The 22,890-nt window shown below is 47.3% G+C and overlaps 1 protein-coding gene across 3 annotated transcripts in view; it reads right to left on the reverse strand.

Moving 5' to 3' along the window:
• Positions 1-22,890, reverse strand: part of casp8ap2 (caspase 8 associated protein 2) — a 68,219-nt gene that overhangs the window by 9,603 nt on the left and 35,726 nt on the right. For 2 of the 3 annotated variants that reach the window (XM_072499760.1, XM_072499759.1), the window contains 5 exons: positions 15,017-15,117; positions 10,110-10,184; positions 8,050-8,165; positions 4,847-7,296; positions 1,353-4,023 (listed from right to left, as the gene is read on the reverse strand). In XM_072499760.1, the coding sequence (XP_072355861.1) occupies positions 1,353-4,023; positions 4,847-7,296; positions 8,050-8,165; positions 10,110-10,184; positions 15,017-15,117 (5,413 nt within the window). Of the gene's footprint in view, positions 1-1,352; positions 4,024-4,846; positions 7,297-8,049; positions 8,166-10,109; positions 10,185-14,955; positions 15,118-22,890 lie in introns of those variants that run through there. The other variant, XM_072499761.1, reaches the window with a different exon arrangement.

Genomic DNA, 22,890 nt, shown 5'->3' on the forward strand with positions numbered 1-22,890 from the left:
CCTCCCAAGTCATTAACCTGCCTTGGAACCATATCATTCCTTTACTGTCGCTGGATCAAAAACTTGGGGCTCTCTCCCGAACAGCACTGTGGTGTACCGACACTACACAGACTGCAGTGGTTCAAGAACCCCATCTTAAAGGCAATAACCGCTGGCCCTACATGTGACGCCCACAGCCCGCAAACAGATATTTTAAAAATCTGCTTTAAAAGGCACTGTCAGAAATTGTAGGCTACCTACAAAGGGAGCCTGGGTTGCACTTTATATCACTGCCATCTTCTACATTATTGATCTTCTCCGGGGCTGGTTTAGCACAGTAGGCTAAACAGCTGGCTTGTAATGCAGAACAAGACCAGCAGCGGGGGTTCAGTTCCCGTACCGGCCTCCCTGAACAGGCGCCGGAATGTGGCAACTAGGGGTTTTTCACAGTAACTTCGTTGAAGCCTACTTGTGACAATAAGCGATTATTATGATTATTATGACTTGACACAGGAAAATATACCTGTACTAATATGTGGACAATTTTAGAGACGGAAAATATACATCATAAGTTAACCAATTTATGCCAGGTTTGACCAAGCTAGTTTTGAAAATATACCACTCCCGTTTCCATGTCATGCAGAACATTTCTCTCCTTCCTCACCTCGAAAATTGAAGTCTACATAAAACCTGAAAGACTGTCCCAATATCGAGAGGCGGTGCTTTGTGCCTCCCTCATAACTTTCTAATACACAAGAGAAAAACTCAGCTGATGAACAATCATTCCTTCTTCTTTAGGCCTCTTGTGTTCTCTCAACACAATGCCACTTTTGAACTTTCTTCCTTTATTCTATGCCATCCTACATGCTCTTTCCTCCTTCAATGTCCTCACTTATGTTGAAATCGAGACTTGTTAATGTGCAACAATCCCAGGGTCAAAAATCTACCCTCCCTCCTACAATCCACAGGTTCAAGCTCCAACTTGGCAAAGCCTAACATGAGCTAGACTGCAGTTTTGAAAGGCAACGAGGCACTGTTTGAGGATAGAGAACCATTGAGAAACTGCTCAGATGACATGTCCAGCAATGGAGTTTAGAAGGACTGAGGTCAAGGGAGCATGAAAACTCTCAGATGAGAGGCTCGTAAAGAGTGACATTACCTCTACCAGTCCCTTCAACACTGGCCTATTCGGTAGCATGGACTGTGTCCATTCATTGGGTTCCGCATTTTTAAAAATGTGCACCTCATGTGCAACTGCAAGACAATTCGAATATTAAACATTTGCAATTACATCCAAGACATGCCATGAACCTACTTCATGCACCTGATGAGCAAACATTTAAAGTCGGTAAACTGACAAACTGTGTTCCTACCTGGTCCACGTAACCACAACTTCACCATTCTTTTTGATTACATTTTTAGCGGGGAGACTGTTTGGTGATGACTTGGCTGTCAACGGAGAAGAATTGTCCATTGCTTTCTTTGGCGTAACCACTGTTTTGCTACTGAGCGTTTTCTTTGCCGATGAGGAGCTTCTTTTAACTTTGGTTTCTTTATCTTTCCTATTATTACTTTTCAAAAGCTTATTCTCCTTGCGCGCTCTTTTCACGGTGGAATCCAGTTTCACGTTATTCTTCCTCTTCCTGTTGCCTGAAGCACTGCCATCTTCTGAAACAGTTGCTGTACAGGTTGGTGCGGCCGACACCACAACTCTCTCAGCGTTGTCACCGGGAATTTCAAGTGAGGGCTCCACATTGACATGATTTTCCATTGATGGTAGATCTTCCTCCGAATGAGGTAGTTTCACAGCCACGTCTATTCCCGACTCTTCCATGTTTTTGCTGACATCTGCCAGATGTTCTACAATTAAGGATTGATTAGGTAACGATTCTGTCATTACATGATCCTGATCAAGCACTATATCCATATTGCTGCAGGCTTCCCGAATCTCATCAGTGGTCTCCATACTGGGGTCATTGCTTGATCTCAGCTCGGATGCTACTACAGAAGGTGAACTTTGCAGAGCAGCTTTAGCAGAGGTTGGCCTGCATCTTATCTTGACAATGAAATGATCGTTCGATTTTTCCATTACGACTGCCTGCATCGGCGGATGGTGCTGATACTGAAACGCAGAGGCTGCAATCTGCTGGTTCCAGGCTGAAGAATTGCTCGACTGGCTGCTTGAATTGTCTGAATCTAACGCCAAGTGAATGTCCTGCTCTGAAGCATCCTCTTCATCAAGGAGGGCACTTTCACTGTAGTGTGCAGTCAAAATTGCCTCACTCACTCCATCACGCAACGGTTCTGCATTCTGAGACGTTAAGAAGCTTATCTGCCCATCTGATTTAAGAGGTGAGGGGACTGTAAGGGAAACTGCCAGATCCTCTATCAGAATAGAGGAAATAGAAGAACGCATTTGCAGAACTGAACTGCTTTCAATTATCTTCTGGCTATTCGAATCTTCAGGTGGACTGATAACAGAATCTTTGGTTTGCATCACCTTATCAGGAATTTCCAACATGCAGCTTTCATCTAGAATATCCAGATCCAGTGGTGGCCTTAGCCCAACTGTGTGTTTGTTTGGTGTAACAGCAGGCCAGGAAACTGTATCCACTTGGGACACCGGTAGAGATTTCTCGGAGGTGGAATCATTACCCAAGAGCTGTGTTGCGATGTCAGGTCGCACCTTTTCTGGGATGGGCCACGAGTTACATTCCAACGTTGAAATCCCTTGCTCCAGAAGATCCGAGCCCTGTAACAAACATTTGAATATCTCGCCCATCTGAGCATCACTCACCAGGTTAAACGTGAGAGTGGAGGCCTGTTGTTCAGTCAGAATGCCAAGTTCAGTCTTATCGTGGCTATCTTTTACAGAAGTTATCGGTGGGTCACTTGAAACACTTGAATTCACCGGAGTTACAGACAGCGCATTTTTGACTTTTGTGCGAGCATTTTCTTTGGAGATATCCAAGGCTGAAAACTCTACACCCTTTTTTGAACATTTGTCCAATCCTTTAGTTAATTTCCTTTTGGGTTCATTACTGGCTTGCTTATTTTTGCTAGAGTTCTTTTTGTCAGATAAATTATTTGTCAAAGATGGTTCTGAAGAAGAGAGGGACTTCTTTAGCTTTGGCAATATTTCATCAACTTTGTTCTCGAGCTGTTTAACCACTTTATTTTTCTTCCTTTTTTTGATTATACTCTCATTTTTCCTTTCCTCTTCCAAGGCCAATTCTAGACTTATACTCTCACAAGAGATGAACATCTCACGTACTTTGTCGAACATGCAATCAAATTGCTTTTCCACAAACATCCACAATCTTTCTTTCATGTTTGGGGCTTGCTGCAAGACAATACTCTGTACAATCCCATTGCACTTGGCCTGCGAGAGAATGTTCTCAATTACTGCACAGATTGAGGTCTTTAATGGCTGCCTGGACTTTGGAAAATTAGACCTTTTAACAACAGAGATAAAGTCTGCAGAGGCAACCTCAACAATTCGTTGAAATCTGCGAATTTCAAACTGCTTATGAAGCTTCATGTACTTTTTTCTGATACCCTTGCGAGTGATCATTAAGGCTCCCATCAAATTAGAGACCGAGGACTTAATCTGATTTCTTTCAGTGGAACTCGTGGATGACAACAATCTCAATCTATCAGCATTTTGACCTGAAGACACACCTTCCGACTTCCTTCGCTTTTTACCACCCTTTATCTTGATTAAGGCCTCGGAGGAACAGTTTAGAGTAGACACATCAGGCTTTACCAGGCTGGTTTCTTTTTTTGGTGTGCTTTTACCTGGACTACCCTCCTCTTTGTTGGTGCCCTCTTTCTCCATCTGAATGGTGCTCACTGGTTTCTGATCTTCAGGCACACATTCCTCTTCACTTATAATTTCTCCTTCTTCTATTTCATCTGAAAAAGAGCACTCTACCGAAATTCCCAATGTTTTTTCTCCATCCTTGAACAATGGCTCCCGATTTTCTTTATTCAACTCTAGAGTGCAGTTCCTCGGAGAACCACCTTGGATTTGCGTTGCGGAATCTGAATGATGGACAAACATGCAAAAAATGAAAGTGAGACAGAACTTACAATTCATAAATCTTTTAAAACAATACCCCGCATCTTTGTCTATACTCAGGAGGTGCAATATGTGATTCCGCGATTGGACAATATTTGTTGAATAATCTTCAGTGTTTTAAGAATTTTGTTGACAGCAACATAAGATAGTCAGTCGGCTCACACTGCAGCTCATTTGCGTGCACTGGAAGCTACATATGTTAATACACAGGGCCTTGTTCTTTTCAAACAGAGAGAACATGCACACACATTGCGCCCGTTTCAACTAAACAAAATAAGTGACAGCCATTTGCTGAATCATTCCTCAAAGCAAGTCAAGCTGTCTAGTTTAAATTTCAAAAACAGTTTAGCAGTTAACTGTCAGTCACCATCAACAGGTGCATGCTCCACAGCAACATCTCTACCCAAGTGCACTTGCCAACCAATCAGTCTCTTCTCATATAGGATATATTTGTTGTCCCCCATGGGTTTGTATTCTTAAAAAATGTCCTTATAAACGCAAGACAAAAAGTTGCAATAAGAAATGTCTCTCTTACAGCCACACAAGTTCTGTACTACCAAATGACTGCTTGCAAATATTTTACAGAATTTTGGCAATTTTCACTTCCTTTACAGAAATACTGAAAGGATTGTTATCGGTGTAAACCTCCAACAGTTTTCTTGAAAACCTGTGTGCACTGATAAGCGTTTTGTTAAAATATTTTCACATCCATACTGTCAACCTTCAATTACATGTGGAAGGAAGAAATTCTTCCAACAATTATATGCACATAAAAATTATCTTTACCTTTGTGGGCAACATCCCTCTCTGCTTGTGTACATGAGCTCTCCAATGTTGAGGGTCTAACAGGACGTAAAGGACTGGTTAATGGACTGATTGGTTCCGGTATGCACCCTATATAGGTGAAGTCAATGCTTTGAATGGAGTTTTCTTCCTGGTCATCAGGTATACAAACATTTTTAACAGGTGTTTTGTTGACAGTTACTGAAGAATCTACCACACTTCTATTTGGCTGCTGCAGCTCACAGCCAGTGAAATCTGGTTCCAAATTCCCAACAGTTGCTGCACTGACATCCACAGATTGCCCCGGATCTTCACACTTCCCATCAGCATTCGGCGAGACAACCGTCTCATTTTTGACTGTACTACTAAGTTTGACTGGACAATCTGAACTCCCATTCTCTAAACCAATGGTAATACAGCCAACTTCCGCAGGCTCTGAAGGTTTTCCATTCACTTCACTAACAGGTTCATTGCCGACTTCTGCATAACTTCCCACAAATTCTGCATGTTCTTCAATATTAATGCTATCAATTTCCACAAGTGGCATCGAACATTCAGCCATTTCAGAAGTTGCTTCACTGATGACTTCCACGGTACCCATGGTCTCTACAACGATCGGAGCTAACAGTTCTGAGTCATCTGCACTGCGGTCACATTCCATAGGCTGGGGTGGAGCGTCTTCCACTAATGTAACTTGAAAGCTTTCCCCCTTTTCAACCCCTTGTCGCTGGGCAGATAGCACCGGTTCAATTTCTGCGGGTTCCTGAACACCCGGAGCAACACGAGTCTCAGATCCCCCCACTGGTGACTCAGGGGATATGCAGTGTGTGTCCATTGCTCGTGTTTCGTCAGATTTGTTAGAAATTCTCCCCAAGTTTAAGTTAGCCTCCTCAGATGCAGAGGCTTCTTGCTCAGAAAATCTCACCACCTCATCCTCATGGGGTAGCTGGCTTGACTGCATTCCATCATCCACTTCACATAGGACAGTAGATAGCTTTTTCACAGGGGAAACTGTAAGCTGCAATGTTTCCATGAACTGCAGTTTGGGATCAGTGTCTTTTAATGAATTCTGTTTGTGTGCTGGAGTTTGAACGTTAGCTGTGCTATTACCACGTGCGGATTCTTCTACTCTTTTCTGCGCTTGATCCGTGCAATTTCTTGCCGGCATCTTTTCATTACTTTCAGATAACCTAGTTTTTTCTTTTTCACCTTGATGCTTCCTCTCTCTTTTAGCACAGTCCCCGTGATCCCTTGAAGAACGTTTGCTAATGTTGTGGTCTCTTTGAGCTTTGTGTTCAGATTTACCCTTTTCCTCTGGCTTACTTTCATTTTGTTTTAGGCTTCTGTCGTAATTTTTACTGCTCTGTTTGGCACTGTCCTTGGGGGTCACATCATCGTGCACTTTCCCGTTCGACTGTTTACTTCTTCGGTCTTTGCTATCCTCAATGATTCTCTCCTTCCCCAATTTCTTGCTCTCAATTTTCCGCTCTCTTCTTTCTCCAGCTGTGTGCTCCACTGCCGCGCACGTGTTCCGCTGGGAGCTCTTGCGAGGACTCACCGGGCTTGTCATTTTGGAATGCTCTCTTGTTTTGTCAGTACATCTTCTCTCTGGCTCTCTTTCCTTTTCGGTTTCTTGACCTCTCGGCTTGTCATCTCTTTGCTTATCTTTGCCAACTTCTCGATGACCTCTCTGGCCTCTCGCCGTGTCCACTTTAAGCTCCCTCCCCCGGGGGTCACTTCTTCTGGCATCTTTCTCCTTGTGTCGCTTCTGGTCTCTTATCTCCGGACTGTCTTTTGCACAAGTGACAAGTGCGCCCTGGGTAAAACGATGCCTGACCTTGTCATTTTTTTCTGGGGTGAGCCGAACTGAGCCTCTCACTTCAGAATGCGGCCTTGCGCTTCGAGGGGTTTGTTCAACTTTATCCATCTTTTCTGGAATGCTGGGTTCTTTGCTTTTATTCAGGGGGTTTGGTAGCTCAGTGGCAGAACCGTTCACCTTTTCAGCATTTCCATTCCTACCCAAGTGCTCAACATTTATTTTCTCCATTCTTCTCCTCTCCTCACAAGGCAAAAGCCTGGTTTTATCCAACATTGCGTTTTGTCGATGGGGTGGTGGTCCTTTATCTGACTGTGGGGCAGGCTTACTAGAGGACTCTCTGCACGGGACTGGATGGGGTTTGGAAAGAGATTTTTGTAAATTGCATGGTCGCTTTGGTTCCAAAGGTTTACTTGCACCTCTAACTGGTCCACCTTGCAGACAATTTCCTACTTCGTTTAAATGAGTAGGTAGCTGGCGGTGTTCAATATTTGCAGTTCTGGGCGGACATGGAGGATTCTGACTGGGATATCTTTGATCAGTCTGTGGCGTAGTTGGAACATTGAATGACCCAGGGGGATGGTGGTTCTGATTATAACGACAAAGTCCTGGATTTCCAATCCAATTCATTGACTGCCTGAAAAAAAAAAGAAGAGAAAAACTATTTGTTTCCCCCGAGGAAATGCTCCACATTACTGATATATATAAACAATAGAAAGGCAGTGATTGCATCATTTCAACATTATCTGAAGTTTAGAAACACATTATGCTTCCTATGCAATAAGCTGGCCGAGGTAGAGGGAATAAACTCTGTTTCGATCATTTTCTGTGACAAAGCATTAAATGTTCCAACAAACATTTGTGTAAAGCCTGACGATTGAATCTCCCTACTCAATATGTAAAACCCTTAAACAATTGTAAAATAAGTGAGGAGATAGTTTCCTCAATCTTTAATGGAAATAGAGTCTGCCTTTTAATTGTAAGCCTGGCTCAGTGGTAACACCCTCATCTCCAATTTAGAAGGACTAAAGGTGTCCTAGATCTCAGATGGTTCCACCAGGCCCCATTCAAAGAGCAGGGGAACCGTGTCCTGCTCCATATCTTCAGCTAAGGTTACTAAAACAAATTGGTCATTTACCTCACTGCAGCTTGGACTACAAAATGTTTTTCTCTTTTGAGTGACTACAGTTCAAACGTTATTCATTGGCTACAACCCCCCTCCCCCTCTTCAGGTCCACCTGCCTTTCATTCCTCTAGGTAATCCACTGCTCTGTGAAATTTTTGGGTGACTCCACCATGTTGTAGCGTTTTAAAATTAATACTTCAAGCATCTCTAAGCACACATATAGTGTTTTATTTCAATTTGATCTCAACGTCTTGACTATATTACCTTCTGTTCAGCCGATTAATTTCTTCATCCTTGCGGACAATCTCCAGACGAGCGGTTTTTATAAGCGCTGATATATTCTTCTTCAGCTGAGTGTTTTCATTCGACAGAGTGGAGTTCTGGGAAAAGAAACAGAACGAAGACACTATTCCACAGGTCCAATTTATGACTCTACTGCCTACAGAATGTTTATTTCACCTGTGTCTAAAAGCGTAGCTAGCAGCAGGGGCCACATCCACCAGACTGGGCAGCACGGTAGCACAAGTGATTAGCACTGTGGCTTCACAGCGCCAGGGTCCCAGGTTCGATTCCCCGCTGGGTCACTGTCTGTGCGGAGTTTGCACGTTCTCCCCGTGTCCGCGTGGGTTTCCTCCGGGTGCTCCGGTTTCCTCCCACAGTCCAAAGACGTGCAGGTTAGGTGGATTGGCCATGCTAAATTACCCGTAGTGTCCATAAGGGTTGGGAGGGGTTATTGGGTGGAAGTGAGGGATTAATGTGGGTCGGTGCAGACTCGATGGGCCGAATGGCCTCCTTCTGCACTGTATGTTCTATGTAATCTATGTAGACTCATACCCAGAGTCAATTAAATGAAATCCACCCGTTTCTAACAGAAGTCTATATTTTTTCCTTTTTTCGCTCCCATTCTAGTCAGACAAATGTGGATGAGGAAAGTCTTAGTTCACCGAACCAGGAAACACAGATCCCTTCCCCGTCATCACACTATCCAAGTGCTTCTTAAAATGATTAGTGGGCTTTTTCTTGAATGCTCTATCTAAACGTTTATTTTCATACATTGATCATTCTTTACGCGTCTCGTCATCAGTTCTAAACTTGGATTTTCACTAGCTTGAACCCGTGTCCCACTTATCCTACTTACCCACTCTCTAAATTGTAGATTATTTCAATACACTGAAAAAACTTTTGCTATTACCTTTGATATCATCGCCCTTCCTTACACCTCAAGTACCTCTTTGGGGATTTTTAATAACTCTCACACTTTTCCTTTTATTTGTGAAAGCCTTTGCTTTTAGCTAGATATCGCAACTAACTTTGTTTGTTTACCATGGTTGTTAACTGTACAAGAAGAGCTTTTACCTTTTGATACTTTGTGCAAAACCAAATATTTATTTGATATTTCCCCACCCGTTGGCTATTAGTTTAACCATCAACAATTCAGCACAGTTTATGACGACCAATTCTGTTTACAGGGCATAAAACCTGAACAGCAACTCACTATCGAGAAACCTCTCCTGCCAAGAGAGCCAATATTATGGGAACACTGGCACCACAAAGTCACACGCTATAATATACATATAAATAAAATATACATATATATGCACACATATATGTGTATTATATATATATCCTATATATCTACACATACATACCAAAGAGAATTCCACAAGAGATTCCAGCATCCACAGTAATTTGCTTTTATCCAATATATACATACACACACACATATATACACTCACACATACACACATATATACACAAACATATATACACACACATACATATATGGGCAGCACAGTAGCATTGTGGATAGCACAATTGCTTCACAGCTCCAGGGTCCCAGGTTCGATTCCGGCTTGAGTCACTGTCCGTGCGGAGTCTGCATATCCTCCCCGTGTGTGCGTGGGTTTCCTCCGGGTGCTCCGGTTTCCTCCCACAGTCCAAAGATGTGCAGGTTAGGTGGATTGGCCATGATAAATTGCCCTTCGTGCCCAAAATTGCCCTTCATGTTGGGTGGGGTTACTGGGTTATGGGGTTCAGGGCAATTCATGCAGGCCTGCCCAAGTACTATGCACAAGGGAAAAATAAAATCCAAAATGCATTTGAATTCTGAATGTAAACAGTAGGCTGAGAGGCAGGAAAACTAAGAAGCGCACTTGCTGCAACAAACTGGAAAAAAAGGAAATGGTCTAAAATCACAGACGTTGATAAGAGGTAGCTAATTTTTGTCTTATGCAATTTTTCCTTGTATTTAAAATGGGAAACACAAACTGTGATAATTCGTAGGTCAGAACTGAACCAGTGGGGCAATAACGTGCAGCAATTACCTGGACTTGTATTTCGTGCAGCTTCTTCAGCAACTCTTCAACTTTTCTTTCTCTTTCTACAAATTTTTCCTGAAACTGACATAATAATAAAAAAAAGTAATTACACAGGCTTCTTTCATTCATGACTCACATACTTAACTTTAAATTTGTTAATGCAGAAATACAGAGTTGGGGTGGAAAGAAACAAATTTGCTGGAGAAATTGGATAGGTAGTGAGTTCTGCTAAAGGCAATAAAAGAGCTAACAAGGCCAGTTAACATTATACAGTAGACGAGGGTAGCGAGTAGTTGTATTATTAATTTAAGAGCTTTATTCCAGGATTCAGACGGAAGGTGAAACTATACAGGAAAATTTAAGATCGCCGCAAGACAGATTAAAATTAACACGTAGGACATTCTTAGATTCAGTCCGTTAGGGAAGGAAATCTGCCATCCTCACCAGGTCTGGCCTACATGTGATTCCAGATCCACAGCAATGTGGTCAACTCTTAAAGGCCCTGTGAAATGGCTCAGCAAGCCACTCAGTTGTATTGAACCGGTACAAAGTTAATAAAAAGGAATGAAACCGAATGGACCACCTGGCATTGACCGAGGCACCAGAAACAACGGTAAATGGTAGCACAGTGGCTAGCAGAGTTGCTTCACAGCTCCAGGGTCCCAGGTTCGATTCCCAGCTTGGGTCAGTGTCTGTGCGGAGTCTGCACGTTCTCCCCGTGTCTGCGTGGGTTTCCTCCGGGTGTTCCAGTTTCCTCCCACAGTCCAAAGATGTGCAGGTTAGGTGGATTGGCCATGCTAATATTGCCCTTAGTGTCCAAAAAAGTTAGGTGGGGTTACTGGGTTAGGGTGGAGGCATGGGTTTAAGTAGGGTGCTCTTGCCAAGAGCCGGTGCACTCGATGGGCCGAATGGCCTCCTTCTGCACTGTAAATTCTATGATGCTATGATAACCCTGCAAACTCCTCCTCACTAACATCTGGGGGCATGTGCCAAAGGTTTCAGAGCTGTCTCGCAAACGAGTCAAGCAACAGCCTGACATAGTCATACTCACAGAGTCATACCTTACAGACAATGTCCCAGACAGCACTATCACCATTTCTGGATATGTCCATTGGCAGGACAGACCCAGCAGAGGTGGTGGTACAATGCTTTACAGTTGTGAGGGAGTTCACCTGGGAGTCCTCAACATCAACTCTGGACCACATGAAGTCTCATGGCTTCAGGTTAATCATGGGCAAGGAAACCTCCTGCTGATGAGTTAGTACAAGCACCGAGGGTGGCAAGAGAACAGAATATATTCTGGGTTGGGGACTTGAATGCCCATCACCAGGAGTGGCTTGGTAGCACCACCACAGACCGAGCTGGCCGGGTCCTAAAGGACATAACTGCTAGACGTGGTCTGCAAAAGATGGTGAAGGAACAACATACTAAACTTCATTCTCACCAATCTACCTGCCACAGATGCATCTGTCCATGACAGTATCGGTAGGAGTGACCACCGCAAAGTTCTTGTGGAGATGAAGTCCCATCTTCACATTGAGGATACCAGTCTTCATGTTACCATCCTGCTAATCATACCTAACAACACAAGTATGGGCATCCATGAGGTAGTGTGGGCCATCAGCAGAATTGTACTCAGCCACAATATGTAACCTCATGGCCCGGCATATCCCCCACTCTACCATTATCACCAAACCAGGGGATCAACCCTGGTTCAATGAAGAGTGCAGGAGGGCATGCCAGGAGCAGCATCAGACATACTGGAAAATGTGGTGTCAACCTGGTGAAGCTACAACACCACCATCCTGATGAAACTACAACTGCTTGCGTGTCAAACAGCATAAGCAGCAAGTAAGACAGAGCTAAGTGATTTCACAACGAGCATGTCAGCTCTAAGCACTGCAGCTTTGCCACATTCTAGTTGTGAATGATGGTGAACAATTAAAAGTCGCTGGAAGAGGAGACTCCACAAATATCCCCATCTTCAATGATGGAGGAGCCCAGCACATCTGTGCAAAAGACAAGGCTGAAGCATTCACAACAATCTTCAGCCAGAAGTGCCAAGTGGATGATCCACTTCGGTCTCTAGCATCACAGATGTCAGTTTTCAGCCAATACAATTCACTCCACGTGATATCAAGAAACAGCTGAAGGCACTGTGTACTGCAAAGTCTATGGACCCTGACAATATTCTGACTATAGTACCGGAGACTTTTGGTCCAGAACTTGCCACACCCCTAGCCAAACTGTTCCAGCACAGCTACAACATTGGCATCTACTCGGCAATGTGGAACGTTGCCCAGGTATGTCCTGGGCACAAATCCAACCCGGCCAATTACTTCCCCATCAACCTACTCTCAATCATCAGGAAAATTATGGATGGAATCATCAACAGTGCTATCAAGCAGCACTTAACTCAGCAATAACCTGCTTATGGATGCTCAGTTTGGGTTCCATCAAGGTCACTCAGCTCATTGCCTCATTGCAGCCGTGGTCCAAACATGGACAAAAGAGCTGAACTCCAGAGGTGAGGCGAGAGCAGCTGCCCTTGACATCAAGGCAGCATTTGATCAAGTATGGCACCAAGGAGCTCTGGCAAAATGGAATCAATGAGAATCAGGGGAAACTCTTCACCGATTGGAGTCATACCTGGCACAAAAGAAGATGGTTGTAGTTGTTGGAGGTCAGTCATCTCAGTCCTGGGACATCACTGCAGGAGTTCCTCAGGTTAGTGTCTGAGGCTCAACCATATTCAGCTGCTTCATCAATGACCTTCCGTCCAACACAAGATCAGATGTGGAATGTTCGCTGATGATTGCACAATGTTCAGCACCATTTGTGACTCCTTAGACACTGGAGTGTGCAAATGCAACAAGACCTGGACAATATCCAGGTTTGAGCTGATAAGTGGCAAGTAACATTCACGCCACATAAGTGCCAGGCAATGACCATCTCCAATAAGAGAGAATCAAACCATCGCCCAATGACATTCCATGGCATTACCATCACTGAATACCCCACTATAAACATCCTGGGAGTTACCATTGATCAGAAACAGAACTAGACTAGCCATATAAAAACTGTGGCTACAAGAGCAGGTCAGAGGCTAGGAATCCTGCAGCATGTAACTCATCTCCTGACTCCCTAAAGCCTGTCCACCACGTACAAGGCACAAGTGAGGAGTGTGCTGGAATACTCTCCACTTGCCTGGATGAGTGCAGCTCCAACAACACTCAAGAAGCTTTACACCATCCATGTCGAAGCAGCCCGCTTGATTGGCACCCCTTCTATAAACATTCACTTCCCCCACCACCGAAACACAGTAGCAGTAGTGTGTGCCATCTACAAGGTGCACTGCAGAAACTCACCAGGTATCCTTCGGCAGCACCTTCTAAACTCACGTCCATGCCATCTAGGACAAGGGCAGCAGACACCTGTAGACACCACCACCTGGAGGTTCCCCTCCAAGTCACTCATCACCCCAACTTGGAATTGTATCGCCATTCCTTCACTGCCGCTGGGACAAAATTCTGGAACTCCCTCCCGAATAGCACAGTAAGTGTACCTACACCATATGGACTAGTGGTTCAAGAAGGCAGCTCACCACCACCTTCTCAAGGGCATTTAGTGGTGGACAACAAATGCTGGTCAAACCAGCGAAACCCGCATCACATAAAAAATGATTTTTTTTTCAGAAAGTCTTCACTACAGAAGATGTGCTGACTTTATTATGTGTCATGCAGCTGATTGCGATGAGGACTGTCAGAGGTTACAGCAGGATTTAGATTGTTTGGAGACTTGGCCGGAGAGATGGCAGATGGAGTTTAATCCAGACAAATGTGAGGTAATGCATTTTGGAAGGTCTAATGCAGGTAGGGAATATACAGTGAATGGTAGAACCCTCAAGAGTATTGAAAGTCAAAGAGATCTAGGAGTACAGGTCCACAGATCACTGAAAGGGGCAACACAGGTGGAGAATGTAGTCAAGAAGGCATACGGCATGCTTGCCTTCATTGGCCGGGGCATTGAGTATAAGAATTGGCAAGTCATGTTGCAGCTGTATAGAACCTTAGTTAGGCATCACTTGGAGTATAGTGTTCAATTCTGGTCGCCACACTACCAGAAGGATGTGGAGGCTTTAGAGAGGGTGCAGAAGAGATTTACCAGAATGTTGCCTGGTATGGAGGGCATTAGCTATGAGGAGCGGTTGAATAAACTCGGTTTGTTCTCACTGGAACAAAGGAGGTTGAGGGGCAACCTGATAAGAGGTATACAAAATTATGAGGGGCATAGACAGAGTGGATAGTCAGAGGCTTTTCCCTGGGGTAGAGGGGTCAATTACTAGGGGGCATAGGTTTAAGGCGAGAGGGGCAAGGTTTAGAGTAGATGTACGAGGCAAGTTTTTTACGCAGAGGGTAGTGGGTGCCTGGAACTTGCTACCGGAGGTGCTGGTGGAAGCAGGGACGATAGTGACATTTAAGGGGCATCTTGACAAATACATGAATAGGATGGGAATAAAGGGATACCGACCCAGGACGTGTAGGAGATTGTAGTTTAGTCGGGCAGCATGGTCGGCACGGGTTTGGAGGGCCGAAGGGCCTGTTCCTGTGCTGTACATTTCTTTGTTCTTTGATTCTATAGTTGTAAGTGTCAAAGTAGATGCGGAAATAGTGCTAGCTAGAATAAGTGATTGCAACACTGTCTGGGCTGCCAACATTGATGGCATTTACATGTTGGTGTTCAAATACATTCAGTAAGCAGCTTCTTTGTATACTTAGCCGCTCATTAGGATCTGGAAACTGGCTACATGGGGTATGTTTTATGACAACTGACCTTCTCATGTGTCATTTACCTTAGCTCATTTAACATGCTGCCCTCGCCCACATCAAATGGTGCTATAGTCAAATATGTACCTCCTTCAAGGAGATTTCTTTTGCAGTTCTCTCTTCAGTGAGGATCTCCTCGTACAGATCAAAACAATCCTTAGCAGGTTTACTCTTTCCTACAGCGTCACCTGCAAAAATAAAAAGTGAGCTAATTACAAATTGATATCATACAGAAAACAAAACTATATTCTTTTAAAAATGACACGGCTGTCTCTTCAAGGTATGTTACTTGTTCCATGAGGAACATCTAGCCGTAAATGTAACCAGTGCTAGACCTCCAGAAAAGCCCCTTTAAAACTGACCTTTGGGTTGCACGTAAGAAGCAATGGCAAAGATCCTATACTTATACTGCAGAGTCAAGTCTGAAATGAATAACTTGTATTTAAATAGTCTTTCACATCCTCAGAAGTCCCAAGGTGCTCGGCAATGTATCACTTCGGAAGCATAGGCGCTGTTGCTTCAGCAACATCTGTAGCAGCCAATTTCAGCACAAACAGCAAATCAAATAAGTGAAAATTAAAGTGTGAACCACTTTAATTGGTGTTGGTTGAAGGAAAAATGTGTACCAGGACATCAGAAGAACTCTTTGGTCACCATCAAATTGAGGCATGGGACCTTGCGCGCACACCCCCAAACATACTGAAATTGTTTGTTTTTTAAAAAATAATTTTTATTAAGGTTTTCATAAAATATCAATAACAAAATGAAAAAAGAACCCAACAGGGTTAAGTACAAAACAAAGTCTAGAAAAGCAACCCTCCATACCCCCCTTCCCCCTGTACGTAAATAATAAATCAACATTAACACCCCGACGTAACACAACAGGTATATACACCCCCTCAGACCCTTCAGTGTAAATAACAAAAATGAAAATAAAGTAAACCCCCCCCCCCAAAGTTGCTGCTGCTGACCAATGTCTACCGTTCTGCCAGGAAGTCTAACAACGGTTGCCACCGCCTAAAAACGCTTGTACCGACCCTGTCAAGGCGAATTTCACCCTGCCATATTGCTGATCCAGGATTCCACGCTTGGGGGCCTCGCATCCTTCCACTGAAGAAGAATCCTTCGCCGGGCTACCAGGGACGCAAAGGCCAGAATACCGGCCTCTTTCGCCTCCTGCACTCCCGGCTCCTCTGCCACCCCAAATATTGCGAGCCCCCAGCCCGGTTTGACCCTGGATCCGACCACCCTCGACACCGTCCTCGCTACGCCCTTCCAAAATTCCTCCAGCGCTGGGCATGCCCAGAACATATGGGTGTGATTTGCTGGGCTCCCTGAGCACCTAACACACCTGTCCTCACCCCGAAAAAACCGGCTCATCCTAGTCCCGGTCATGTGTGCCCTGTGCAGCACCTTAAACTGTATGAGGCTGAGCCTCGCAGATGAGGAAGAGTTCACCCTCCCTAGGGCATCTGCCCGCGTCCCTTCCTCAATCTCCTCTCCCAACTCCTCCTCCCACTTACCTTTCACCTCCACCACCGAGGCCTCCTCCTCCTGCATCACCTGGTAAGTTTCCGAGATCTTCCCCACTCACACGCACCCCCCCGACAGCACCCTGTCCTGTACTGTGTGTGGCAGTAGCCGCTGGAATTCCATCACCTGCCGTCTGGCAAACGCCCTTCCCTGTAAGTACCTGAAAGGTGTTCCCCGGGGGGGGGGGGGGGGGGGGGGGGGTGGGGGGGGACCCATACTTCTCCTCCAGCTCACCCAGGCTTGCGAACTTCCCATCCACAAACAGGTCCCCCAACTTTCGTATCCCTGGCCTGTGCCACCCCGAAAACCCTCCACCTGTTCTCCCTGGGGCAAACCGGTGGTTCCTCCGTATTGGGGTCCACGCCGAGGCCCCAACTTCACCCCTATACCGCCTCCACTGCCCCCAAATTTTGAGGGCAGCCGCCACCACTGGGCTCGTGGTGTACCTCCTTGGGGGGAGCTGCAGCGGCGCCGTTGCCAGCGCCCCCAGACTTGTACCCACACAAGACGTCGTCTCCAGCCTCTTCCATGCAGCCCCCTCCCCCATCCATCACCCACTTGCGCACCATCGTCGCATTGGCAGCCCAGTAGTATCCACAGAGGTTGGGCAGCGCCAGTCCCCCCCCTCTTTCTACTCCGCTCCAGGAACACCCTTCTCACCCTCGGGGTCCCTCGCGCCCACACAAACCCCATTATTCTCCTGTTAACCCGCCTAAAAAAAGCTTTCGGGATAAACACGGGTGGGCACTGCAACAGGAAGCACCGTCATTTTGATTGACTGCACCCTACCCGCCAAGGACAGCGGCAACGCGTCCCACCTCTTGAACTCATCCATTTGCTCCACCAGCCTTGTAAAATTAAGCCTATGCAGGACCCCCCAGCTCCTGGCCACCTGGACCCCCAAGTACCTGAAGCTCCTCTCCGTCCTTTTTAGTGGGAGCTCGCCAATCCCCCTCTCCTGGTCCCCTGGGTGAATCACGAACAGCTCGCTCTTCCCCATGTTGAGTTTGTACCCCGAAAAGTCCCCGAATTCCCTAAGAATCCTCATTACCTCCGGCATTCCCCCCACCGGGTCCGCCACATACAGCAGCAGGTCGTCCGCATAAAGCGACACCCTATGCTCCTCCCCACCCCGCACCAACCCCCTCCAGTTGCTTGACTCCCTCAGTGCCATAGCCAGGGGTTCAATCGCCAGTGCGAAGAGCAGGGGGGACAGGGGACACCCCTGTCTCATCCCTCGGTGCAACCGAAAGTACTCGGACCTCTCCTATTTGTGGCCACACTCGCCATCGGGACCTCATACAACAGCCTAACCCACTTGACAAACCCCTCCCCAAACCCGAACCTCTTCAGCACCTCCCACAGGTACCACCACTCTACCCTATCGAAGTCTTTCTCAGCGTCCATCGCCACCACTAACCCTCCCCCTCCCTCCCCGGCATCATGATAATGTTCAAAAGCCTCCACACATTCGCGTTCAACTGCCTCCCCTTCACAAACCCCGTCTGGTCTTCATGGATGATCTGCGGCACACAATCCTCAAGGCGAAGCCCTTCGCCAGCACCTTGGCATCTACATTTAGCAAAGAAATCGGTCTGCAAGACCCACACTGCAGGGGATCCTTGTCCCGCTTCAGGATCAAGGAGATCAGTGCCCGGGACATCGTCGGGGGTAAAGCCCCCCCCCTCCCTTGCCTCATTAAAGGTCCTGACTAGCAACGGGCCCAACAGGTCCATATATTGTTTATAGAATTCGACCGGGAAACCGTCCGGCCCCGGTGCCTTCCCCGCCTGCATGCTTCCTATCCCTTTGGTCAGCTCCTCCAGCCCAATCGGGGCCCCCAATCCCACCACTAGTCCCTCTTCCACCTTTGGAAACCTCAATTGGTCCAGGAAGCGGCCCATCCCTCTCTCCTCCCGTGGGGGCTCGGATGGGAACAATTCCCTGAAGACCCCATTGATGCCAACCCCACTCCGCACCACACTCCCTCCCCTGTCCTTAACTCCCCCGATCTCCCGAGCTGCGCCCCGCCTCCGAAGCCGATGAGCCAGCATCCGGCTTGCCTTTTCCCCATACTCGTAAATCGCACCCTGGGCCTTCCTCCACTGCACCTCCGCATTCCTGGTGGTCACCAGGTCGGATTCGGCCTGGAGGCTGCGCCTCTTCCTCAACAACCCTTCTATGGGCACCTCCGCATACCTGTCTACCCTCACCATCTCCCCCACCAGCCTCTCCCACTGCTCCTTGTGGGCCCTAATGGAGATCAGCTCTCCCTTCACCACCGCCTTCAGTGCCTCCCATACCATCCCCACTCGGACCTCCCTGTTGTCGTTGGTCTCCAAGTACCTCTCTATACTTCCTCGGACCCGCTCGCTCACCTCCTCGTCCGCCAACAACCCCACCTCCAAGCGCCACAACGGGCACTGATCCCTCTCCTCCCCCATCTCCAAGTCCACCCAATGCAGGGCGTGATCCAAAATGGCTATCGCCGAGTACTCGGTATCCTCTACTCTCACTATCAGCGCCCTACTCAAAATGAAAAAGTCGATTCGGGAATAAGCATGTGAGAAGAATGAAAATTCCCTAGCCTCCGGCTTTGCAAATCTCCAAGGGTCCACCCCTCCCATCTGGTCCATAAATCCCCTCAGCACTCTAGCCGCCGCAGGTTTCCTACCCGTCCTTGACCTGGAGCGATCCAGTGCCGGATCCAGCACCGTGTTAAAGTCTCCCCCCATTATCAGGTCCCCCACTTCCAAGTCTGGGATCCGACCCAACATACGCCGCATAAAACCCGCATCGTCCCAATTCGGGGCATACACATTGACCAGTACCACCCTCTCTCCCTGCAACTTACCACTTACCATTATGTACCTCCCGCTATTATCTGCCACAATGCTCGACGCCTCGAAATGACACCTTCTTTCCCACCAAGATCGCCACCCCTCGATTTTTGGCATCCAGCCCCGAGTGAAACACCTGACCTACCCACCCTTTCCTCAATCTTACCTGGTGTGCCACCTTCAGGTGTGTCTCCTGGAGCATAACCACATCCGCCTTGAGCCCCTTCAGGTGCGCGAACACATGGGCCCGCTTAACCGGCCCATTCAATCCTCTTACATTCCAGATTATCAGCCGGATCAGGGGTCTACCTGCCCCCTCCCCCGCCAACTAGCCATGACCCCTCCTCGGCCAGCCACGCGCCCGCACCCCACACTCGGCCCGTTCCCCACAGCGGCATACCCCCGTCTTGACCCCCCCCAGTCGCTCCAGCTCCCCCTTGACCATAGCAGCAGCAACTTGATTCCCCCCCGCCCACCCGCCGGCTAGGACCCATCATAGCTGATTTACTCTCTCCATTGCACTTCCGCAAGTCAGTGGACACCTGCTGACCCCGGCCTCTCCCTCGACTCCTCCCATTGTGTGACACACCCTCCTCTCCCGTTCTCCATCCATAGGCTCGCCCCCTCCCCCTTCCATTCTAAGCGCGGGAAACAACACTGCCCTGGCCCCGCCCCCTCCAGTCTTCAGCACGGGAAAAAGCCCGCGCTTTCCACCTACCCGGTTCTGCCACCTCCGACGCAGCTCCTTTTACAGGCCCAGTCCCCTCACCCCCGACTCGGGGCTCCCCCTCCCCGCGGGGCCCCATCTCACCGCCGTCCACCACCCCTGTTCCATTTACCTATCCCCCTCAAGAGCCCCCCAACCAACCCAACCAAAACAGTGCCCAATCCACCCCAACCACCCTCACCGACACGAAAGAGAAAAACACAGAGAAAAAGAAACCAGGAGCAGAGCAAAGGCCCCCCCACAAAAAAAGAGGAAAAAAACAACATATCAACCGCAGTCCCCAATCGCCCATCCCGACCCTCAATCTGTTTCCAACTTCTCGGCCTGAACAAAGGCCCACGCCTCCTCCGGAGACTCAAAATAATGGTGCCAGTCCTTGTAGGTGACCCACAGTCGCGCCGGCTGCAGCATGCCAAATTTCACCCCCTTCCTGTGCAGCACTGCCTTCGCTCGATTGTACCCGGCCCTCCTCTTCGCCAAGTCAGCACTCCAGGCCTGGTATATTCGAACCTCCGCGTTCTCCCACCTGCTGCTCCTCTCCCTCTTGACCCACCTGAGCACACACTCCCGGTCGACGAACCGATGGAACCTCACCAGCATCGCCCGCGGATGCTAGTTAGCCTTAGGCCTCCTCGGCAGCACGGTAGCATAGTGGTTAGCACAATTGCTTCACAGCTCCAAGGGCCCAGGTTCAATTCCCGGCAGGGTCACTGTCTGTGCGGAGTCTGCACGTTCTCCCCGTGTGTTTCCTCCGGGTGCTCCGGTTTCCTCCCACAGTCCAAAGATGTGCAGGTTAGGTGGATTGGCCATGCTAAATTGCCCCTAGTGTCCAAAATTGCCCTTAGGGTTGGTTGAGTGGGGTTACTGGGTTATGGGGATAGGGTGGAGGTGTTGACCTTGGGTAGGGTGCTCTTTCCAAGAGCCGGTGCAGACTCGATGGGCCAAATGGCCTCCTTCTGCACTGTAAATTCTATGATTCTATGGGCCCCTTCCAGCTCCAGGACCCCGCTCCCATCAGCGAGTTCAACATGGTGACCACAAAGGCCCCCACATCCGGCCCCTCCAGCCCCTCTGGGAGGCCCAGAATCCGCAGATTCTTCCGCCTCGACCGATTCTCCATCTCCTCGAACCGCTCCTACCATTTCTTGTGGAGCGCCTCGTGTGCCTCCACCTTTACCGCCAGGCCTAAGATCTCGTCCTCGTTGCCGGAGATCTTTTGTCGAGCCTCGCGGATCGCCATCCCCTGGGCACTCTGTCTCCAGCAGCTTATCAATCGAAGCCTTCATCGGCTCTAGCAGGTCTGCTTTAATCTCTCTGAAGCAGCGCTGGATACCCTCCTGCTGCTCCTCCGCCCACTGCATCCACGCTCCCTGGTCTCCGCCCGCCGCCATTTTGTTCTTCTTCCCTCGCACCTTCTTCAGGTCCACCACCACCTTTTTAGTCGCCCCGCTCCTAGTAGAAGATCCCATGACCAAAGGTAAAAAATGCAACCATCGAGTCAAGCTTATGGTTCATGAAAGGTATGAATCTGCAATCTACCAGCCACTAACCCCTAACCCACCCTGGTGATCTGCAACACCATGTTCACAACTTGAAGGCACTGAAACTGTGTTCGTGCAATACTGATGCTGGAACCATCTCCACTGATTGTCTGCTCACCCATCCCTGCCACAGGAAGTTTTTTGTAATTGAAACCATGTACCTTGGTGGGATTGAGCCAGGAACACCAGAGCATTGTTCTAGGGTTTGAAGTTTACCAGTTCAGTGACCTACACCACTAGGCCACAGGAAGAGCCAAAGGATTAGAACTGAATGTCACGTGTGCTACGTTCGCTTTATGACAAGTGACACTGGTTAGCTGTCAGCAGAAGTAGTAATTTGTGCCTTAAAGAAATGAAATGTTTTTTATTGGGACTTTTGCCATTATCGAATTTATCCCATGTAATAATGTGAAATAAAGTGTTTTAGCATCTTTCCTTGATTTTGATGCAAGGCAAAGAATACAAGAAATGTAATTTGATCAACACAGATTTGAAACACACCAGAACGTGAATGCAAAACTGAATAATCAACTTTCCAAAATAAAGCTCATGAAATATAACAATTAGTTATAGTTGTCTCGCTAGGGCCCAATAAATAATCCAAGATGGCAACGTCCCTTAAGATTGGCATCCTTTGGTCTCTTCTCCCTTCTACTGGTTTTGTTTTAATTACTCTATGGTTAGGGCTTGGGATTCGACGAGGTGCAGACTCAATGGGCCGAATGGCCTCCTTCTGCACTGTAAATTCTATGATAATCTATGATTAATCTAGGGCAAGGTTCGGCACAACATCGTGGGCCGAAGGGCCTGTTCTGTGCTGTATTTTTCTATGTTCTATGTTCCTTGCACCCTTGACATTTTCTCTCAATCCCCTGCCCACTGTTTTGCGATATTTGTTCCTTTCCTTTCATCCCATCCTGGAATATTTTGCAAACTTCAATATTTGAAAGACAAAAATCTACTGCATGTACTTCCATTGCTTTGCATCTATTCACACCAACCAAGAGCTTAATCAGTGTAGCCATCTTTACTTTCTTCTTGCTTCCTTGCTCCATTCTTCTTTCTTCAGGTTTATGAGCTCTTTTATGAGAAATGTTACTTTTCATTTGTTTTTCCTTTATTTGCTGTGTGCAAGAATTGAAAATAATATAATGGACTTTGTCAAAATAAAAACATTATGCTGGCAGCTGGGGGAAAAAAAAATCTAGATGGCCTCGCACCAGGATCTGCTGAAATTTCATTAAATATCTCCAACAACTTTCACTCTTCTGGTTGAATGTCTGGCAACAAATTTGAAAATTCACCACCAATTTCCTCCAC

The sequence above is a fragment of the Scyliorhinus torazame genome, chromosome 4 (genome assembly GCF_047496885.1).
Source record: "Scyliorhinus torazame isolate Kashiwa2021f chromosome 4, sScyTor2.1, whole genome shotgun sequence".
Classification (NCBI taxonomy): Eukaryota; Metazoa; Chordata; class Chondrichthyes; order Carcharhiniformes; family Scyliorhinidae; genus Scyliorhinus; species Scyliorhinus torazame.